The following is a 21,532-nucleotide window of genomic DNA, read 5'->3' as shown; positions in this document are numbered from 1 at the left end:
GACAGAAGGAAAGGCTAAAACATATGCAAACCAGTTGATGGCCTTTAGGCTAGATTGTCTTTGACAAGCATGGCTGAGTCATTAGATGGCACCACTGAACAGAGTTATGCAAGTAATTCTCAAATTTATAAAGAGAAGCAAAGTTCCATAGTTGAGTTGGAACCTTAGGTCTACTTCTTTTTTTATACTCTGTCCATTTCTACACTACTACAAACTTCAAATATGATGATAAAGAAAAGGCTCAGAAAACAAATGCAAATGATTCAACATAAGGCAATGAAATGAACAGAAGCATGCACAGTTTTGTGCAGACTTCAATCTGGATGGGGAATCCAAGTTTTGTGTGGCAGGCTGATGGCTGTCCTCATTTCTTCTGAAAGTGCTTCAGTTTTTCCTGTAAGGAACTGATCTGTAGGGAGAGGCAAAAAAACATGAAAAATTCATCTGAAATCTTAAGTCCCACTACTTGATCTAGAATTTATATGAACCAAAAAAGAACTGTAATTTGACATTTATATGGTTATCTTAGTCTTGTGATGTTCCAAAGAACAGTGCCACAGTGAGGAATGCATACACAGTGCTGCAGCCATGATGCTGTCCTTTATTATGCCAAACTTACAAACACAAAGCTGGGTTAACTCCTCTATCCCCACAGCTTCAATGGTCATTTCTATGCATGAGCCACTCTGCAATCACCTATTTTAGAGTGCTTCCAACTCAATTACCGTATTTTTCGCTCCATAAGATGCACTTTTCCCCCAAAAAAGTGGAGGGGGAAATGCCCGTGTGTCTTATGGAGCAAAAAATACAGTCTTTTATTAAATATTTTAACACACCATTTGGTTCAGAATTTTTTTTTTTTTCCTCCTTAAAACCCTAAGTGTGTCTTATGGTCAGGTGCATCTTAAGGAATGAAAAATACGGTAATCATCTTCTCCATTCCCCATGCCCAATAATCCTCTTGTTTTCTGTATTTCTATTAGTGGCACACCATTTTCTAGTTACCCAGGCTTTGGACTCCTCTTTGTTTCCCTTTTTGTCCTCTAAAGTCAATCACTTGTTGAGTTCTGATTCCTTCTATCATATTTTCCTCTAATCTTTCCCCACTCTAATTTCTCCTATACACTGCTGGCAGAGAAATCTTCCTGAATTACTCCCCAGGTGGAAAAGCTTTAATGGCTCATTATGACCTACATTAAAAAATCGAAACTCTTTAGCCTGGCATTAATACCTGTGAGCCATTTGTGCATGCTACTTTATATACAGAAAGCCTTCCTTTCCCTATCTCCTTGTTTAAAACCCTATGCACTTCCTTTTATTTTTTTTAATTTATTTTTTTGTATTTTTCCAAAGTGAGAAGCAGGAGGGAGGCAAACAGGCAGACTCCCGTATGCGCCCAACTGATCTGGGTCCACCCAGCATGCCCACTAGGGGGTGATGCTTGGTGCCTCTGGGGTGTTGCTCCACTGCAACCGGAGCCATTCTAGTGCCTGAGATGGAGGCCATGGAGCAATCCTCAGTGCCCAGGCCAACTTTGCTCCAATGGAGCCTTGGCTGCAGGAGGCGAAGACAGAGTGGAGACAAAGTGGGGGGGAAAGAGTGGAGAAGCAGATGGGTGCTTCTCCTTTGTGCTCTGGCCGGGAATCTAACATGAGACTTCCACACTCCAGTCTGATGCTCTACTGCTGAGCCAACTGGCCAGGGCCCCTATCCACTTCCTAAGGCTACAGTCAAACACCATCTCTCCATGAAGTCTTCCCTAATCTCCATGGACAAAAGTGAGCCCTCATTCCTTTAAATTCCTATCCCTCTCATGGATTTATCCCCTACTGGAGATAGAGACTATGTTGTAAGCATTTTTTAGCTCCTTATAGAACCTAGCATAAAGTAGGCACCTAATAAATCTGCACTGAATAAATGAGCTCTAAGTGAATAAAGTTTACAGCTATCTTTCTATGTTAAAAATAGCACCCCCACAGTACTAATTACTTGCACTGATGAAAACAAAGATGTTTAGTGGATGCTAAAGCAGTCATGGCATTAACCGTTCATATGGCTGTCCTTGGATAAGTGATATGCTTAGGAGAAGAGAAGATACAGAATATAAGAATTCCCCTGGCCTTGTTAGATGGGGTTGGGGGGCAGCATCATCTCTATTTTAAGGCCCCATGCTAAGCTAATCCTTACAATACAACCTCTAGTCTCTCTCTCTCTCTCTCTCTCTCTTCCTCTATTTTTTTTTTTACAGAGACAGAGAAAGAGTCAGAGAGAGGGATAGATAGGGACAGACAGGAACGGAGAGAGATGAGAAGCATCAATCATTAGTTTTTTGTTGCGACACCTTAGTTGTTCATTGATTGCTTTCTCATATGTGCCTTGACCGTGGGGCTACAGCAGACCGAGTAACCCCTTGCTTGAGCCAGCGACCTTGGGTCCAAGCTGGTGAGCTTTGCTCAAACCAGATGAGCTGGCAACCTCGGGGTCTCGAACCTGGTCCTTCGCATCCCAGTCTAACGCTCCATCCACTGCACCACCGCCTGGTCAGGCTACAACCTCTAGTCTCTTTAAAGTTGTTACCCTCAACAGTATAGGGCTGGAGTCAGCATACATTTTCTTTATTGCTACTTGACCCTCACTTATCTCACACTGCCCTCCTCTTTTCACTCTGCTCACTCTCTTCTGATTTTAAATATACAGTCATTCGAGTCAGATATGTAACACACATCCTTAGTACTTCCTTCTTCAACACCCAGTAACTAACCCAGGTCCTGTCAATTCTACTTTTTTTTTTTTTCTTTTTTTTTTCATTTTTCTGAAGCTGGAAACAGGGAGAGACAGTCAGACAGACTCCCGCATGCGCCCGACCGGGATCCACCTGGCACGCCCACCAGGGGCGGTGCTCTGCCCCCCAGGGGGCGATGCTCTGCCCATCCTGGGCATCGCCATATTGCGACCAGAGCCACTCTAGCGCCTGAGGCAGAGGCCACAGAGCCATGCCCAGCACCCGGGCCATCTTTGCTCCAATGGAGCCTTGGCTGCGGGAGGGGAAGAGAGAGACAGAGAGGAAAGCGCGGCGGAGGGGTGGAGAAGCAAATGGGCGCTTCTCCTATGTGCCCTGGCCGGGAATCGAACCCGGGTCCTCCGCACGCTAGGCCGACGCTCTACCGCTGAGCCAACCGGCCAGGGCCAATTCTACTTTTAAAATGCATTCACTCATATATATTTACAGTAGCATTATTCATGATAGCCAAAATGTGAAACAACTCAAGTGTCCATCAGTGGATGAATGCATAAACAAAATGTGAGAATCCATACAACGGCATATTATTCAGCTTTAAAATGAAATCAATTATTGATACATGCCACAACATGGATTAACCTTGAAAACATTACGTTAAGTGAAAGATGTCAGACACCAAAGAACATATATGTTCCCTCTTACATGAAATAAGCCAGAATAAGCCTAGTAGAAAGCAGATGAATGGTTGCGCAGAGGTGCAGGGCAGGAGTGGTTCAGAAGAAATGAGAAGTGAATGCTAATGGGTAAAGGTTTCATTTGGGGATAATGCAAATGTTCTAAAATTGATTGTAGTGATAGCTGCACAATTCTGTGAATGTACTAAAAGCCATTGGATTGTACAGTTTAAAGAGGTGAATTGTACGATATGTGAATTATGTCTCAGTAAAACTGTTATATAACATTTATATTACAGTTAAAATATGTATATTCTGTCCATTTCCATTGCCACCACCTTAGTCCAAGTTACCATCAATTCGACTACCACACAGCTTCTTAACTGGCCTCCCTCTTCTAGCCCTGCTTTCCTACAATACATTCCTCACATAAGAATCAGAGTAGTCTTTTAAAAGTTTGAATTAAATGTGAGTCCCCTGCCTAAAACTCTTCAAGAGCTTCCAATTGCACATCAGACTAAAACCAATCCTCCTTATCATGGCTTGCAAGGACCATACAATATGTCCTCTGCCTACTTCTCCAACCTTATATTGTCACTCTCTTCCTTGCTTTAAATACTTGAGAGGTCCTCAAAGAGGCCAAGTTCTTTTTCAATGTGGAACCTAGCATATGCCCTACCCAAAAAGCTCTTTATCCTCGCTTAGTCTGGACTTATCCATCAGGTCTCAGCTAAATATAACTTTCTCAGAAAGGCTGATCATGACCCTCCCCAATTTAAATCAGGACTCTTTTTATTCAAATAGCATCCCTGACTTTTTCTCTTTCACAGTACTTCTTCATAATTTGCACCTTTAAATATTTATAATTTGTTTACCTATCAGTCTTCCTTGCTAGACTGTTAGCTTTATTAGGACAAGTATTGTATCTCTCTTATTCAAGGTGAAGGGATTAAGAAGTACAAATTGGTAAATTACAAAATAGTCACAGGATGTAAAGTACAGTATACGAAATATAGTCAATAATATTATAATAGCTATGTATGGTGCCAAGCAGGTACTGGAAATATCAGGGGGAACACTTTGTAAAGTATATGATTGTCTAACCACTGTGCTGTACACCCGACACTAATACAAAATTATATAGGATGTAAACTGTAATTTTAAAATAAAATGTAAGAAACACTGTGTCTACCCAGGGCTTTTCACTTAATAGTCATTCAATATCTATTGAATAAGTGAATTTTCAAAGATCTTGTTCCAACCTGCTACCCTCACATTTAAAAGATTTGACCACTACAATTCCTATAAAGAATAGCCAGAAATGGGATTGAGATTGGGGTGGAGTATTCTTTGTATCAAATATTTCCTGGTTGATTTGAATATACATTTCTTACCTGCTCATTTTTTTCTTTTTCTTGTAACATAAGCCGCTCCAGCACAACATGTAAATGATTCTAAAAAATAAATTGTATAAATGATGTATGCTAAGTCTCAAAAAAAAGAAAGAAAGAAAGAGAAAAAAAGAACAAGAGAAACAAAGAGCTTGGCAAATAATTTGATAAGAAAACTGTCAGTCATAACATAAAAGCACTCTTTTTAAAGGATTCAGAGTATAAAAACTGTACTCCCTAACTAGAAGACCATCAATTTGATTTTGTATACTCTACACAGCGTTTTTCTTCTTATTCTAAAATAAATGGTAGAATTGCCTTTATGTTACATTTTTCTAGTTTAGCACAAATCCTTTGAACTGTGATGAAGTACTAAAAAAATTGGTTTGGAATTCTTGACTCTTTCATTTCCCAGAGCTAAGGCAGAATATTACTATTCTTAACTAGTACTACATGCAACAACATTCACAATATACCATATATCTGTCTCTTTCAAAATATCTCCACATCTATTATTCCACTTGGTTATTCTAAAGGACAACTGAAATAGGTATAGGTCCATGCCAAGTTGCTCTCCTTCGATGACTACAGCTCTACAGAAAATAAAATCTGGCAAGGAATTCTCCAGATGCTTCAGAATTCCTCTCACTATAAAAATGAAAGCAAACATGGTATAAATATATTTTTCCTTTTGTTGAAATGTATAGTGATAAAAATAAATTAAGATATTTATTCTTGTTCAAAGATGCATCATAAAATTTAAAAACAAATACAGTTAATTCTCTTTCACTGCAATGAATACATTTTGATACAGACATGTTTCAAACTACGCCCTATCACTTTCAGCAGTCCTTGGTAAGGTACTCAACCTCTTTGAATTTCAATTCCTTATCTATAAAATGAGAAGTGACAGTACCTATATTTCAGGGATGTGAAGATGAAACGTACAATGTTAAGTTCTTTATGTGCCTTTCACATAGGAAATGCTCAATATTGGCGATTATTATCTCAAGTCCCCTTGTCCCTTCCCCCCCAAAAAAAAATGCTTATATGAGTTATCTGAATTATTCAAATGGATTTTTTAAAAATTCATTTTTAGAGAGGAGAGAGAGAGAGAGAAAGAGAGAGAGAGAGAGAGAGAGAGAGAAGGGGGGAGGAGCTGGAAGCATCAACTCCCATATGTGCCTTGACCAGGCAAGCCCAGGGTTTCGAACCGGCGACCTCAGCATTTCCAGGTCGACACTTTATCCACTGCGCCACCACAGGTCAGGCCTATCTGAATTATTCAGATAAAAGGAAACAGGGCTATCTATTATTAGCAATTTCTAAGAGGTTGTTTAGCTTCATGAGTGAATAAGAACACTGCTCAGAGAGGACATGAGAGAGACCATAAGATGAGATTTTGAAAGTAAAACACTAAGTTATCTTTATACCAGTTAACAAGAATTTACCCTGAGTGTCAAGCTTTCCACTTTCTTGAGGAGATCCTTCTGTCTTTGTGCTTTGAACCGAATCTCTTGGAGTTTTTCCTCCGAGTAATGAATATGCTTCTGAATTTCCATGACTAACAGAAATAGACAGAAACTTTATCTAAATACAGCCTGAACTAGTGAACTAAAATACAAGTCAACTAAAAGTCCACTACACATTTGAGCAATAATTGTTCAAACTTAGCCTTGAATTTAATGTGTGTTAGAGTCAACCTTCAGCATAGCCACCCACTCTGTCTCACCCCTTTGGTTTTTTTTTTTTTTCTAACTTACCTATTGAACTGTCTCCTTCCTTTGCCTTACCCTGGCCATATTTAGTTAACTTGGCCTGTAGCTCCTTTTGCAGTTTTTCTTCATAAGACCGTTCCTTCTCTTCATCTCTAATATCATAGTAAAATTCCTCATCATCATCCTCTTCCTCTTCCTCATTCTCATCATCGTTACTGCTAGAATCATTGAGTGTCCCCCGAAGCACATGACGTTCTACTGGTTTTAAGCAAAAAGAGGGAGAAACTTCCTGAAACTTTGCAAAAGACTCCCACTCCAGCTGCAATTATACTCCTTCGCATCAAAGTTATTGAGCAACCAATGAATTTTGTTATTTTTTCTTTTCAAAAAACAAGGACAGGTAATATAAAACACTGTAATATTCACTCATGAAGACAATGACCAAGATATTTAGAGACTCTATGAGCTGATAGGAATTTAGAATACCAAGGATTGATGGGAGATTAGAACCCCAATCTAAAACCCACAAAGTAACAAGGGTCCAATAAAAGAAATGAAGGGCAAAGACATCCTTTTCCTGTAGTTGGCCTATAAATCTGTGGAGAATGGTCTTACACAGGGTCAACACTTACCTACTCTGCAGCTTCTGATTTTTTTTTTTCACTTTATTAATATACCTGAAGAGCTGTGGCTCTGCTTAGAGCCACTTGTTCCTGGGGCTATCTCAAAACTTGGAACAGAGGCTTGACTTTCTGTCTTCTTGATTTCATCTTCACTAACGACTTCCCATCCTGAAACAAGGTGCAATCAAGGAAAAATGTAGAAAGAAAGGAGAAGACACCATTGAAAGGGAAAAGGTTTTCTACTGAAAGTGTTATTTAATTTATTCCAACTTCAAGCCTTCTTATCTCTAATGAGAAGTGCCTTATATTGAATTACACAAGTAAAGAAATTTCTAACATATGAATTCACTGTTCCTAGCTAGAAAATAACATTTCCAAAAATCGTAAGTTCTATACAGGTACATCAAAATTTGCACACAAATACCAGAAGTGAGGGCTTGTCAGCAAGTGCATTTGGGATAGAAAAGACTACACAGAATGCATTTCATATAAGAGGATACGGACACTGACAGCTTCAGAATCACAATACAACAGTCTCTTCAATTCTTTTTCAACCTCAGGAGATTCAGTGAACTGGACTGGACTCAAGGCAGGAGAAGTACTAGTAATGTCATTTGACACCTGTTTTCCAAGAATGCTCTTTTCCTACATACAAATAAATTCAAATAATTATTCTTCTTTAAGATACCCATACAGACAAATTTATACTTTAAGTAATGTTATTTATGAAGAAATCTTGACCAGGATCTGGATTTTTGTATGGTAAGCTTATTTTTTCCCAAATTACTTGAGACATTTAATCTTTTCAATCTGCAAATCTATGTTAAAGACCTCCCTCAGAGGTACAACTCTTAGGCCTCAGTTATTAATTATTTCCTTGACCCATACAGGCAAAGAACTGTGATTCCTTATTTGTTATTTAGAAATAATTTAGTTTAATGACCCAAATTCCCAGATTCCACTTCCTCATATTTTTACTGTTAGAGATTTTCCTATTAGAAATAATGGTTCTTAGCTACATATTGTCCCTTAAATCCAGTTTTAGACAATTGTCTTTATAGCAACCAATCTGTCATGCCACAAATGGAAATTAGAATTTTGAAGAAGAATAAGCAATTTCAGACAACTGCTGGTAAAAGTGAACCCTGGCTTCCAATAAATGGCTTTTTAAATAATCATCAAAGAAAAAAAAAAGCAGATTAAAATATACAGAGTCACTGACCAAGTTGTATCTTTTCTTCTAGGAGTTATCAGACATTAAACAATAAATTCATTATTCAGTGAATCAAATTCTGGGAGTGAGGATTAGAGTTGAGAAGAAAGGCTTAAAAGTAAACTTTATGATTTCTTTGAAATTAATAAGCTATGAAACAAAACACACTAAAGGCAATCAATAATTTTTTCTTATAACTGTTATACCTCAGTTGTAAGGCTGACTTCTTCAACTTGTTTCAAACCAGGCAACTATAAAATAACACAACAAGCAATAACATTCTAGATGATTGTCATACTTCACTAAAGCTTAAAGAGTTCTAAAACTATTAAGTTAAGTTTACATTTAGTAGGCACTCAATAAGTGCTGCTGATTGTATAAAATCCAAGGCAAACATGTTCATAGATTGAAAGACTAGTAAAGATGTCAATTCTCCCCAAATTTATCTATAAGTTTGATATAATTCTTATTAAAATTCCAACAATGCTTTTCTATAGACATAAATAAACTTATTACAAAATTTATATGGATAAGTATAGGCTCTAGAAAGGTTACAACAATCTTTTTTTTTGCACTTCTCTGAAGCTGGAAACGGGGAGGCAATCTGACAGACTCCCGCATGCGCCCCACCAGGATCCACCTGGCACGCCCACCAGGGGGCGATGCTCTGCCCTTCTGGGGCGTCGCTCTGTCGCGACCAGAGCCACTCTAGCGCCTGGGGCAGAGGCCAAGGAGCCATCCCCAGCGCCTGGGCCATCTTTTTGCTCCAGTGGAGCCTTGGCTGCGGGAGGGGAAGAGAGAGACAGAGAGGAAGGAGAGGGGGAGGGGTGGAGAAGCAGATGGGTGCCTCTCTTGTGTGCCCTGGCCGGGAATCAAACCCGGATTCCCGCACGCCAGGCCGACGCTCCACCACAGAGCCAACCGGCCAGGGCCGTTACAACAATCTTGACAAAGAAAAATAAAATGAGAACAGTCTTATTCGTTTCATGACTCATATAAATTACATCATGATATTAGTGGAGGGTTCAATACATAGATTAATGGAACAGACCAGGAAAACCAGAAAAAGATTCACACAAATATGCCTAACAAATTTTTGACAAAGGTACAAAAGAAACACAATGGAGGAAGAACAGCTTTTTTTTATCAATGATGCTAGAGCACCTGAACATGTAAATGCAAATAAAATAATGAACCTTGAATGAAACCTTACACCTTTTACAAAAATTAACTCAGCCTGACCAGGTGGACGGGCAGTGGACAGAGCATTGACCTAGAATGCTGAAGACACAGGTTTGAAACCCTGAGATCGCTGGCTTGAGTGCAGGCTCATCTAGGTTGAGCAGGGGTTCACCAGCTTGAGCACAGGGTTGCTGTATTTTTTTAATTTATTTATTCATTTTAGAGACGAGAGAGAGAGAGAGAGAGAGAGAGAGAGAGAGAGAGAGAGAGAAGGGTGGCAAAGGAGCAGGAAACATCAACTCCCATATGTGCCTTGACCAGGCAAGCCCAGGGTTTTGAACCGGCAATCTCAGTGTTCCAGGACCACGCTTCACCCACTGCGTCACCACAGGTCAAGCACAGGGTTGCTGTCTTAAGTGTGGAATCATAGACATGACCACATTGTCACTGGCTTGAGCCCAAAGGTAGCTGGCTTGAAGCCCAAGGTTTCTGGCTTGAGCAAGGGGTCATTGGCTCAGCTGGAGCCCCCCAGTCAAGTCATGTACGAGAAAGCAATCAACGAACAACCAAGGTGCTGCAACTACAAGTTGATGTTTCTCATTTCTCTCCCTTCCTCTCTGTCTGTCCCTGTCTCCTCTCTCTCTCTCTCTCTCTCTCTCTCTCTCTCTCTCTCTATATATATATATATATATATATATATATATATATATATATATATATATATATATATATATATATATATATAAACTCAAAAACAGGTTGCAGATATAAATGTAAAACTTTTAGAAAAAAAGGTATAGGAGAAAAATCCTCAGGATCTGGGCTGGGTAAAGAGTTCTTTGACCTGACACAAAAGCAAGACTCTTAACAAGAAAAAGTCAATAAATTAGATCTCATGAAACAAAACACTTTTGCTTTTGAAAGACCCTGTAAAGAAGATGAAAAGAACAGCTATGTACTAGGAGCTACGTACTAGGAAAATATTTGCAAACCGGGTATCTGACAAATTAGTATTTAAAACATAAAAAGAACTCTCAAAACTCAGCAATTTAGCATGACCAGGCAGTGGCGCAGTAGATAGAGTATTGGCCTGGATGCTGAGGACCCAGCTTTGAAACCCCGAGGTCACTGGCTTGAGCGCAGGCTCCACACTTGAGTGTGGGGTCTCTGGCTTGAGCATGGGATCATAGACATGACCCCATGGTCACTGGCTTGAGCTCAAAGGTCACTGGCTTGAAGACCAATGTTGCTGGTTTGAGCCCAAGGTTGCTGGCTTGAGCAATGTGTCACTGGCTCTGCTGTGCCCCAGGTCAAGGCACATATGAGAAAGCAGTCAATGAACAACTAAGGTGCCACAACCCTGAATTGATGCTTCTCATCTCTCTCCTTGCTTATCTGTCTGTCCCTATCTGTCCCTCTCTCTGTCTCTCTCTATCTCTCTTATTAAAAACAACAATAACAACAACAAAAACAACTGAGAAATTTTAAAAATCCATTAAAGAAAATGGGCAAAAGTTATGAACAGATATTTTACTGAAGTGGATCTACAGATGGCAAACATGCAAGTGAGAAGATGTTCAATATCATTAACCATCAAGGAAATGCAAATTAATACCACAATGAGATGCACTATACATCTGTCAGAATGGCTAAAATAAGAAATAGTGACAACATCTAATGTTGGTGAGGGTATTGAGAATTTACCTCACACATACATGGTTGGTGGGAATGTAAAATGGTATAGCCACTCTGGAAAACAGTCTGGCAGTTTCTTATAAAATTAAATATGCAACTACCATATGATCCAGCAATTGCCCTCCTGTTCATTATCCCAAAGAAATGAATACTTATGTTCACACAAATACCTACTCACAGCTTATTTATAATAGTCAAAAACTGTGAACAACCCAGAGTTCATTCAATAGGTAAACACTTAAACTGTGATACATTCATACAATGGAATACTACTCAGCAATAAAAGGGAATAAACTATTGATACATGCAACAACTTGAAAAGATATTAAGGAAAGTATGCTGAGTGGGGAAAAAAGCCAGTTTTAAATGTTATACATTGTAGGTTTTCATTTACATGACCTTTTCAAAATGACAAAAGTATAGAGATGGAGCGCACACTACTGATTGCCAGGGGTTAGAGACTAGGGGCATTGGGTAGGTGGGAAATGAGTGTGGTTACAAAAAGGCAAGATGAGAGACCTCTTTGGTGACACAATTGTTTAGTATCTTGACTGTGTAGGTGGATATATGAACATACACATGAAATAAAACTGCACAGAACTAAACACACACACAGAAGAGTACAAGTAAAACTAGAGAAATCTGAATAAGATTGGTGAATTGTAATAATGTCCATTTCCTGCGTGATATTGTACTATAATTTAGCAAAACTCTGCAATGGCAAAAACTGGGTAAAAAATACCTGGTACTTCCCTTTTATTTCTAACAACTGCATGTGAATCAATTACAATTACTTCAAAATTTAAACAAGTTTAATTAAAAAATAAAGCCAAGCCACAGTACTCTTGTAGCTTGCCCAGGGTTCTAAAGTCCAAGGTAAGGTTAGGAATATAACCACAATTCCCAATTCTCAGGTTCTGGATGGGTTCACTTTAAAACTAAATCTTGCAATTGAAAACTAAAAGCATTAGCAGAAGTTTGAAATTCAAGGCACAGACAGTTCCCTAAGAACTAAGCTATAACCTCAAGATCAGGTTGGTTTTTGTTCACTATATATAATATATTCCCAATTGCTGGCACAAAGTGCCTGGCATTTAGCTTGTGCTCAATAAATGTTTATCAAACATATAAATGAGTGAACAAATTAATCCCCAATGGACTGTCTTCCTTTACCCCCACTCATAATCCTTTTCCAATCCATCCAGGAGACACAGAAACGGCATGCAACTAACCTTTTTTGTTGTTTTGTGGAATCTTTTCTTTCTGACATTCTGAAGTGGTGGAGTAACTAGAATAAATTCAACATAGTGAAATGAATATAATACTAATGGTAGTCACATATCTATCTGAATTTGATAAGGAGGAAAGGTCATATTATCAACTACTGGCTCATGATTTGACTCATTCCTTTAAGAGTGTCTGGGTGCCTAATGAACCAAACACCTCGATGTGGTAAATGGGCCTCTGGCTCACAAGTAATTAGACTTCATCAGATAAATGCAGTTAAGCCAGAATGAGCAAAAGGGCTGGTGACTTACTGCCATGCTTTGAGGTGTATTTTTTCTGTCTCCCCTTTTCATTTTTCTTGATTGCTTTAAGATCAGCAGAGGCAACTGGATCTTCCATGGGAGAGTGACTAGCATCAGCAGTACACACAAGCATCTACATTTAACAAAGATAAAGAAGTTGACAATGGTCACAGATCTTGGATTAATAATGAATCATGATCATTCTTACCACCAGAAGTTCTGGAGCATAGAAGTAAGGACAATGTTACTTGGCATTTCCAGAAAACCAAATATTATATCCACTCATATTCATTCTCTCTGTTTTGGCAGCACTGTATGTGGACTCTGAGATGGGTTTTTTTTAGCTTGAATATTTACCACTGCAGAAGAAATATGTTAAAAATGTATATATCTTTGCATTTTGAGTTAGAAAGGAAACAAAAAAATCAAGAGTAGAGATGACAAATAAGAACCAGTATAAATCTCCACAGTTAAAAGCATACTGCTTTAACAGAAAGTTCAGAAGAAAATCCCAGATGCTCACATTTTTCAAATAATGAAAGTCTTTATAAATAGCGAAGAGAGTGCTCTAAAAGCTATTTAGATAAAATAAAGTAGTGAAAAGGTATGGGTCAAACACCAAACAAGAACATGCCATTATATATTCCTGTGCAGTTGAGCTGAAAGTTAGAGATGACAAGCAGCCATTCACCAAGTGGAAAGGAGCACTGAAATTCAGAGAAAAGGAGAAAGGGATTCCTGAAAGGATGTAAGAACTAGGAGATTAAGAAAATTTGTCCATACCTGAGAAATATCTGCTGTCTTATAAAAGACTTTACTGTTGAGAGTTTTCAGGCTTTCAACAACACATGGTAAGTCAACCATCTTAGCAGTTAGTGAGACATCCTTCACTTCAACAGTCGCATGACGATTATCAGCTGAAGAGACGTAGGAAAGATGAAAGTTGATATCTGCCCAATGTACTCCTAAACCTCCTCCGGTTTGTATAATGAAGACGTGTGGGATAGACTTGTCTTTCAGTGAAATCTATTATTTCTTATTATGCTAAAATTGTGCATGCAATTTGTAGCTCTCCAGAGGGGGGGAAAGGCAGAGTATATAGGAGACTGTTTTTTCCCCCTAGTTTATGTCACTTGGTTAAAAGTAGTGAATTTTTTTAGTAATGGTTGTGAACTAAATATGGATAAAGTAGTAAATGTTTTATTCTCATCCTGAAAGGCAAACTCCATTCATTCAAACCCATTCATTTTGACACCATAAGAATCATTCAATCATGTCATTATGCATAGGTGTTTTCAAAGGGTCGGGTAAGGGAAAGGTTGATCCTAGAAATGTGCTAGTAAGTCTCAAGTTATAACGTCTAGTTGGCTTGAAAAAGATAAAATTCTACACAGTCACCGTTTAATGAAAAACTATGTATATTATATACATATGTGTGTGCACGCACGCACGTGTATGTATATATATATCACATATTGACAACTCTGAATCCTGCCCAGGTATCTCAAACATTGATATCTTTGAGGATTCAAGTGTAATCTTCTAGTAGTAAGTGAAAAAAAGAAAGATGTAGAACCATAATTGACATGATCTTTTTGGTGTAAATTAACTCTAAAAACAAAGAGATTATTTAGCCTGACCAGGCGGTGGTGCAGTGGATAGAGCGTCGGACTGGGATGCCAAGGTTCAAGACCCCGAAGTCGCTAGCTTGAGCATACGTTCATCTGGTTTGAGCAAAAGCTCACCAGCCTGGACCCATGGTTGCTTGCTTGAGCAAGGGGTTACTTGGTCTGCTGAAGGCCCACTGTCAAGGCACATATGAGAAAGCAATCAATGAACAACTAAGGCATCACAACAAAAAACTGATGATTAATGCTTCTCATTTCTCTCCGTTCTTGTCTGTCTGTCCCTATCTATCCCTCTCTCTGACTCTCTCTCTCTGTCCCTGTAAAAAACAAACAAACAAAAAACAAAAACCCCACAAAAAACAAAGAGGTTATTTAAATGCTGGTATTATGTATAAAAGTTTTGTCTGTGAGGAAACACAAGGATAGATAGTTAATATTATTTATCTTTGGCATTGACTTTGGGGCATGGTGAAGGAGAGTTTCACTCCTCCATTTGAACTTCTCTGTTTTATTTTAATTTTCTAGCCATAAACTTGTATTGCCCTTTTTGAAAATGTCAATAGGGCTACTAGAGTAGTGGGCTTATGGGCCATTTTTTATTTATATACTTCTCTGTATTTATTTTATTTTTAACATAAATGTTTTATTGAATAAATACATGCATTGTCTTGTAAAATTAGCTGAACAAAAATATTTTATCATTAAAAAAACTGCAGCTTTCCATTTGCAGTGGGTGATTCAGCTAGAATTGAAATTACAGTGACAACCACAGTTTAAATGCACATACACACAGATTTGCAAGTGGCATAGGTTCTACTTCTCTGTGATTAAAAAAATTTAATAAATGTCATTGAAAAGACAGAATGGTGTGTCACCTTTGTAAACAAACAACAGTACATTCATTTGCCATAGTCAGAAATCACATAGCTTGTATGTAAGAGACAAGCAGCAGTATGCAAATCCCACAGTAAACCTCCAAGTTCTTTCTTATACAGGGGGTCTTCGGGTTACGACACAGTTCCATTCCTATGACAGTGACGTAACCCGAATTTTGGTGTAAGTGGAAACACACCCTAGCCTAAGTCACTTACTTATCCTAACACAGTTGTAAAATCATAATCTAGAACATAAAAACACAACTAAACCACAGAAAAAGGACATAAATATACTGTACTGTACACTGTACTGCATATTCTTCCACCACGTTCAACCAAACTAGTTTACCCATGTAGTTCATAAGTACTACATACTTTATGAACATAAAGATGTAAGCTGAAACACTCATGTCTAATTTTTTTTAAGTTTTTATGAGACTGAGTGTCGTAAACTTGAAACATTGTATGTCAAGACTGTTGTAACCAGAAGACCCACTGTACACACACTGACAATTAATTCAAGTGGCACAATATTTACTTCTTTTCCTTCTTTTTTTTTTGTGTGTGACAGAGACAGAGAGAGAGAGGGACAGATAGGGACAGACAGACGGAGGGAGAGAGATGAGAACCATCAATTCTTCATTGCGGCACCTTAGTTCATTGATTTCTTTCTCATGTGCCTTGATGGGGGGAGGGGCTACAACATAGCAAGTGACCCTTTGCTCAAGCCAGCGACCTTGGGCGCAAGCCAGCAACCTTGGGCTTCAAGTCAGTGAACTTTGGGCTCAAGCCAGTGACCATGGGTTCATATCTATGATCTCACGCTCTATCCAGTGACCTAGTGCTCAAGCTGGTGAGCCCGTGTTCAAGTTGGCAACCCCGGGGTTTCAAACATGGGTCTTCTGTGTCCCAGGCCAACACTCTATCCACTGCCACCGCCTAGTCAGACTACTTCTTTTCTTCTTAAAAGACGAGATGGGAATGATTTAAGCCTCTCTCTTAGAGTCCATCAAGACAGAGACCACATTCTATTCTTTGTCATATACTTAGTATGGAATAAAGAACCTGGCACAGAACAATCTCTTAATAAATTATTGTTCAGTGTGTGGTGAATGGATTTTAACTACTTACAAGATAAGTCGATTTTTAGTTTATCCTTCATGTCGGCATTTCCAGAACGTATCATTTCCCTGACAGTAGAAGCATGTTCCTAAAAGGAGGTAAATTGACAAACCAAAAGGATGAATTGTCTCCTTGACAACTAAGAGAACAGATATGTCAGAGACATTCTCCTCAAATAAAACCTTAAATCTTTCAAACATTAAGAACAATGCCACATATTATAAGATATCGTGCATTGTGCAAGTCAAATTAGATTGAAACATGTAGCCACTGTGGAAGACAATATGGTGTTTCCTCAAAAAATTAAAAATGGAACTGCCATTTGACCCAGTGATCCCACTTCTAGGAATATATCCTAAGAATCCCAAAACATTAATTCAAAAGAAGATATGCTCCCCCCATGTTTACTGCAGCATTGTTGGCAATAGCCAATATCTGGAAAACAGCTCGTGTCCATTCCATCAGTGGACGAGTGGATAAAAAAAGCTGTGTTACATATACACAACGAAGTACTATATGCCTATAAAAAAGAAGGAAACCTTACCTCTTGCAACAGCATGGATGGACCTGGAGATTATTCCACTAAGTGAAATAAGCCAGGCAGAGAAAGACAAATACCGTATGATCTCACTTATATGTGGAATTTAATGAGCAAAATAAACTGAGGAACAAAATAGAAACAGAGGCAGAGTCACAGATCACAAGGAACAGAGGGATAGCTCTCAGAGGGAAGGGGGAAGAGTGGAGGGATTGAAGGAGGTGAAGGGATTAGTCATATACATCAGTAGTCCCCAACCCCCGGGCCGCGGACCAGTACTGGTCTGTGGGCCATTTGGTACCAGTTTGCAGAGAAAGAATAAATAACTTATATTACTTCTGTTTTATTTATATTTAAGTCTGAACGATGTTTTATTTTTTAAAATGACCAGATTAAAAAAAAAAGACTAGATTCCCTTTGTTACATCCGTCTAAGACTCACTCTTGATGCTTGTCTCAGTCACGTGATACATTTATCCGTCCCACCCTAAAGACCAGTCGTAAAAATATTTCCTAACATTAAACCGGTCTGTGGCCCAAAAAAGGTTGGGGACCACTGATATACATAACACATATATACAGACAACACAGCAATAGCCAGAGGGAAAGGGGGTGAAGGTAGGGTGAGGGGGCAAATGGGGGTAAATGGGGATAGAAATAGACTTTGCATGTGGTGTGGAGGGCATGATGCAGTGTGTAGAGGGTGTTATATTGAGTGAATCACTTGAAACCATGTCAACACAATAAACTTTTTTTAAAAGTTAGAATGAAGCTGACTCTAAATTCACTGCTTTTAGTAGCTATAGTTAATATCTTCTCCTAGCTCTATATTTCTGTCTCTCACTATTGCCCTTCAACTGTAATTGCTAAGGAAAAACATAGCTGCAGTTTACTAAGTACATTAATTAACCATTATTGGAGAAATAGTTTCCTGAAGCCCATCCTTAATGTAGCTTTCGCAGACTAAATAATACTTGAATACAGGTCTCAAGGGGGGAAAGAACTTAACACAATGTTGAGAGGAGCTTCAACAGCTTTTCATGGTGATGAATTTGCAAGACACAGTGTTGGTTCCTCTCACTTGGCTTTTTTGAAGTGACAGAAAAGAATTTAGAAAAGTCTTATCTTGGCTGTCCAAGTGACTAAACCCATCGTTGTCACAACTGTTTGCCAGGAAATCAATCCATATGATAGGTGGTATGTACAGGACAAAAGAAATGCTGTGAAAAGAGAATAGGACTAAGATAGGACTGCTTCATAAAGCATAATTCCTGGGAAATAAATGCTCTCAGTTTTTATAGACTACCTCAAAGAAAACTGCTCCAGAATCCAAGCGGAGCCAATACTTGTGCACCAAAGATATTTTCTCTGAGATACAAAGGTTTCTTACCGGAGGCAGACGCAATATAAACTGGTTCTCAACTTCATAAGTAGGTTCATCTTCACTTCTCTTCGTCTCTTCTTTTTGAGATCCTGAAAAAAAGAAAACCAGAAAGTTACCAAAAGCTCCTCTTGCTCCCTCTCCTGGTAGTACTGGTAAATTATACAAGATCTTGCCCACAATCCATTCTGGAATGGTGTGTCTGTACAATTCTGAAATACCTTAATAGCAATAACTTTATTATTTCTAAAAATCACTCTATTTCCTTCGAAATACATAAAGATTTAAAAAATTAATACAAACATCATAACAAATAAAGTCAGATATTACAAAACATGATTTAGTCTTTTTAATGATATTCTTCGACTCTCAGATAAAGCACAAGCACTATTAATATCACCAACACCATGGGGGCAACTGAAGCAAACTACATGCTTTTGCAGGGAGAGTGCCAACCAAAGTCTGAAATCAGCCCCCCAAATACTGGCCAAAATGTTTTATGGATTAAAAGGAAACAACAGCTTAATTTTCAATATTTCATTGACTTTAACAGACTGTGAGGAATTAAGGCCATGGTAGAGCAGGCAGCGTTTTACAACTCCAGAGCCAGCACAAATAGCTCAGGCCTATGTTGGGAAAAGTCCAGTTCTTACTGTTAAGCTATCTATATGAATACACCTATATATTCATGGAATAGACACATTCCTGAAAGAATATGAAAGAACATAAGATCCATTTGATTTATCCGTTGTCAGCATTAACTGTGTGCATTCTATGTGTAGGCACTACATTGATTGTGTTAGGTCTATTATTTCATATAAATCTTATAACCACCACTTATTTGCAAAATCCCTAAAAGATATTTGAAGGGATCCTAAGATGGATCCCCTTATATACACTTGATCTCAGCCAAAAGGCCAATAAATGATAGATCCTTTTACATAAAGAAAAATACACTTTCTGTAAAATAATAATTCTCTCCAAGTTAACCTTTATTTTTCATCCTATCTTCCATCTCTTTGGGATATACCTGAAAGGCTGGTATTTTTGGTGTCAGGGCCCACACTTCTGCTGAAGACTTTTTCTCAAAAGTGGAAAGAAAATAATGTATTGCACATATATTAAAACTGACAAAGTTTTCTTAGGTTTTAAGAAAACTATAAACCAAGCTATAAAATCTTATACCTTAAGTTAGATTAATATACAGCTTCTAATACTCTGTAAACCAGTAACTGGGCTCTGAATTTCGAACTTGAGTATCACTTAAAAGTCCTGGAACCTTTTTCTAAAAACACATACAAGTTAGTGTGAGACCCTATTGCGGTGAAATCACTCACCAGTTATAATTTCAGTCCTTTAGTATGACTTTGCAAACTACCTGAAAGGCATAGAAAATACAAGAGAGGCCCGCAGTGTATAAGCAGACAGCCAGGATGAGAGAGAGAAAAAGACAGAGAGAGACATTGATTATTTGTGATAATCGTTTTTTCCTTCTTATTTCATACGGTTATGCTCACACAATATAAACATAACAGGGAAAGTCAATTAAAACAAAGCAAATTAAATTTAAAATCTTGGAGCTGGGAACATTGCACAACAGGACAAAAAGTAACAAAGAATTAAGGTTGGGAGCAGAAATATAGATAGTTGAGGAACTAGCTGCTAAACCAGATTTTATCAGAGCAGTGGTAACTTTTTGGATTTCTCAGCAGAACTAAGCCTAGGACATTTTGTTCATTTCAATGCCTTTCTGGCAACTCCTCTTTTATGAACAAAAGAATGTAGAAATGGAAACTTTCAGGGAAGATGGACAGCCCTCATTGAAATGAGTTTTGAATATTTTTAAACATTTCTTACTCTTTGATACCTAATTAAATTAACGAAACCTCTCTCCATCATTCACCTCCCAGCTCCACCTCGCTTTAGTGGAATTAGATTGGGAATTGGAATTATAGCGAGATGGAAGGCGCCCGATAGCGAGCCCCAGGCAGGTCGAGTCAGCATCAGCCAAAGTTGGCATTTTCTTAAGTTCTTAGCGGCTGGCAGCAGTTTGGAGGCAATGACCACCCCATCTTTATCCCGAGAGTACGAAGCTCCCAAGCAAAGAGTCCAGCTTTTAGACTTTGCACTAATTCCCTGGAAAACCGAGAGTCCGAGTCTTTGAGCCTCCCAGCCCAGGCTGGCAGGAGCGGTTACACCGTGCGCCGACGGGTCCCAGGACCGTCCGGCCGGCCGGCCCGCCCGCTGACTCACCTGCTGCTCCACTGACGCGCGCGGGCGCCAGAGAAGCCGCCGCGGGTGGACGCCCCTGTCTTCCGCGGCGGCTCCGAAAGGGGCGCGAGCGGGCTCCCGCGCGGCCGTCCATGGAGACGAGCGGCGAGCGGACTGAGCCGCGACAGGTAGCAGAGTCGGGCACAGCCCCTCCCAGGCTCGCCACGCCTCCGCGGCCGCCTGGCCAACGGACGGGCCGGTGAGCTCGAGGCGCGGTGTCAAGTGGCCGCGTGCTGGGGGGCAGCGGCGAGCGTGAGGCCCGAGGGGGTCAGGCCCGAGGGGCGCCGAGCCGGCGGCGACGCGGCCGCGCAGGACCCGGTGGGCTGTGCCTCAGAGCGCATTCCCCCGACACAGGGGCCGCCTTTGGAGGGCCGTCCACGGGCTTTCGCCCAGGGCTCGGGGATATCGGGAAAGGGCAGCTCATTCGGTTACTCGTCGCCTGCTGACAACTACGCCGCCATTTAATAGCTAGAACCCATTGAATAAGTACATTCGGTGCCCAAACTGTGCGAACTCACTGGCCGCCACCCTCTTCAGTCATTATGTTATATCTCATGGACAGGGACGCAAGTTACACCACTTATTTCTTCTAAAGGGGGTCGCACATTTCAAATAAATGTCCCCCCAAGGAAAGATATCTTTAACTTGTGAGGAAACCCCCCCCCCCCAAAACGTGAAGCTACCCACCTGTCCCCGCCCTTACGCTGTCCAGAGGCGTTCTGTCAGCGGCCGGGGTGTCTCTGTCGGCCTCGGCGCCACGGTCGACGGCGGTTAGGCTGCCTTTCTCGGCCGCAGGCTGGGCGCCGAAGTCATCGGCAGTTTCAGCTCCACATTCGACAAAATTTCGGCAATTTTCCAAATCCATCATTTCTGGTGTTGAAGCTCTTGCCGTAGAGTCGCTTTCCAACACATGAGAGTGCTGTCCCTCATGGTACTCCATGGTCTACTCACTT

At 39.7% G+C, this 21,532-nt stretch overlaps 1 protein-coding gene across 1 annotated transcript; it reads right to left on the bottom strand.

Annotated features, from left to right (window-relative positions):
- Positions 1–364: 364 nt before the first annotated feature.
- TAF7L (TATA-box binding protein associated factor 7 like) lies at positions 365–21,519 on the bottom strand. Its single transcript, XM_066357831.1, has 14 exons — positions 21,267–21,519; positions 20,225–20,902; positions 18,318–18,400; positions 16,400–16,478; positions 13,549–13,682; positions 12,775–12,898; positions 12,469–12,524; positions 8,566–8,610; positions 7,647–7,791; positions 7,201–7,314; positions 6,569–6,778; positions 6,257–6,369; positions 4,809–4,868; positions 365–409 (listed from the first exon to the last, which is right to left on the bottom strand). Exons 1-14 carry the CDS (start codon positions 21,517–21,519, stop codon positions 365–367), a joined length of 2,139 nt encoding a protein of 712 aa, XP_066213928.1.
- Positions 21,520–21,532: the final 13 nt, after the last annotated feature.

Source organism: Saccopteryx leptura, chromosome X (genome assembly GCF_036850995.1).
Source record: "Saccopteryx leptura isolate mSacLep1 chromosome X, mSacLep1_pri_phased_curated, whole genome shotgun sequence".
In the NCBI taxonomy this organism is placed as follows: Eukaryota; Metazoa; Chordata; class Mammalia; order Chiroptera; family Emballonuridae; genus Saccopteryx; species Saccopteryx leptura.
Note: the sequence above shows the minus strand (reverse complement) of the source record. Positions and strands in the feature narration are given on the sequence as shown.

What these genes read in the sequence shown, in the direction of transcription:
- TAF7L (XM_066357831.1), bottom strand. Translation starts at nt 21,519, where the DNA reads ATGGAGTACCATGAGGGACAGCACTCTCATGTGTTGGAAAGCGACTCT. An exon ending in CAGCGTAAGGGCGGGGACAG is followed by an intron (nt 20,903 to 21,266) that starts GTGGGTAGCTTC and finishes TCTGAGGCACAG; the next exon opens with CCCACCGGGTCCTGCGCGGC. An exon ending in ACTAAAAATCGACTTATCTT is followed by an intron (nt 13,683 to 16,399) that starts GTAAGTAGTTAA and finishes ACGTCTCTTCAG; the next exon opens with CTGATAATCGTCATGCGACT.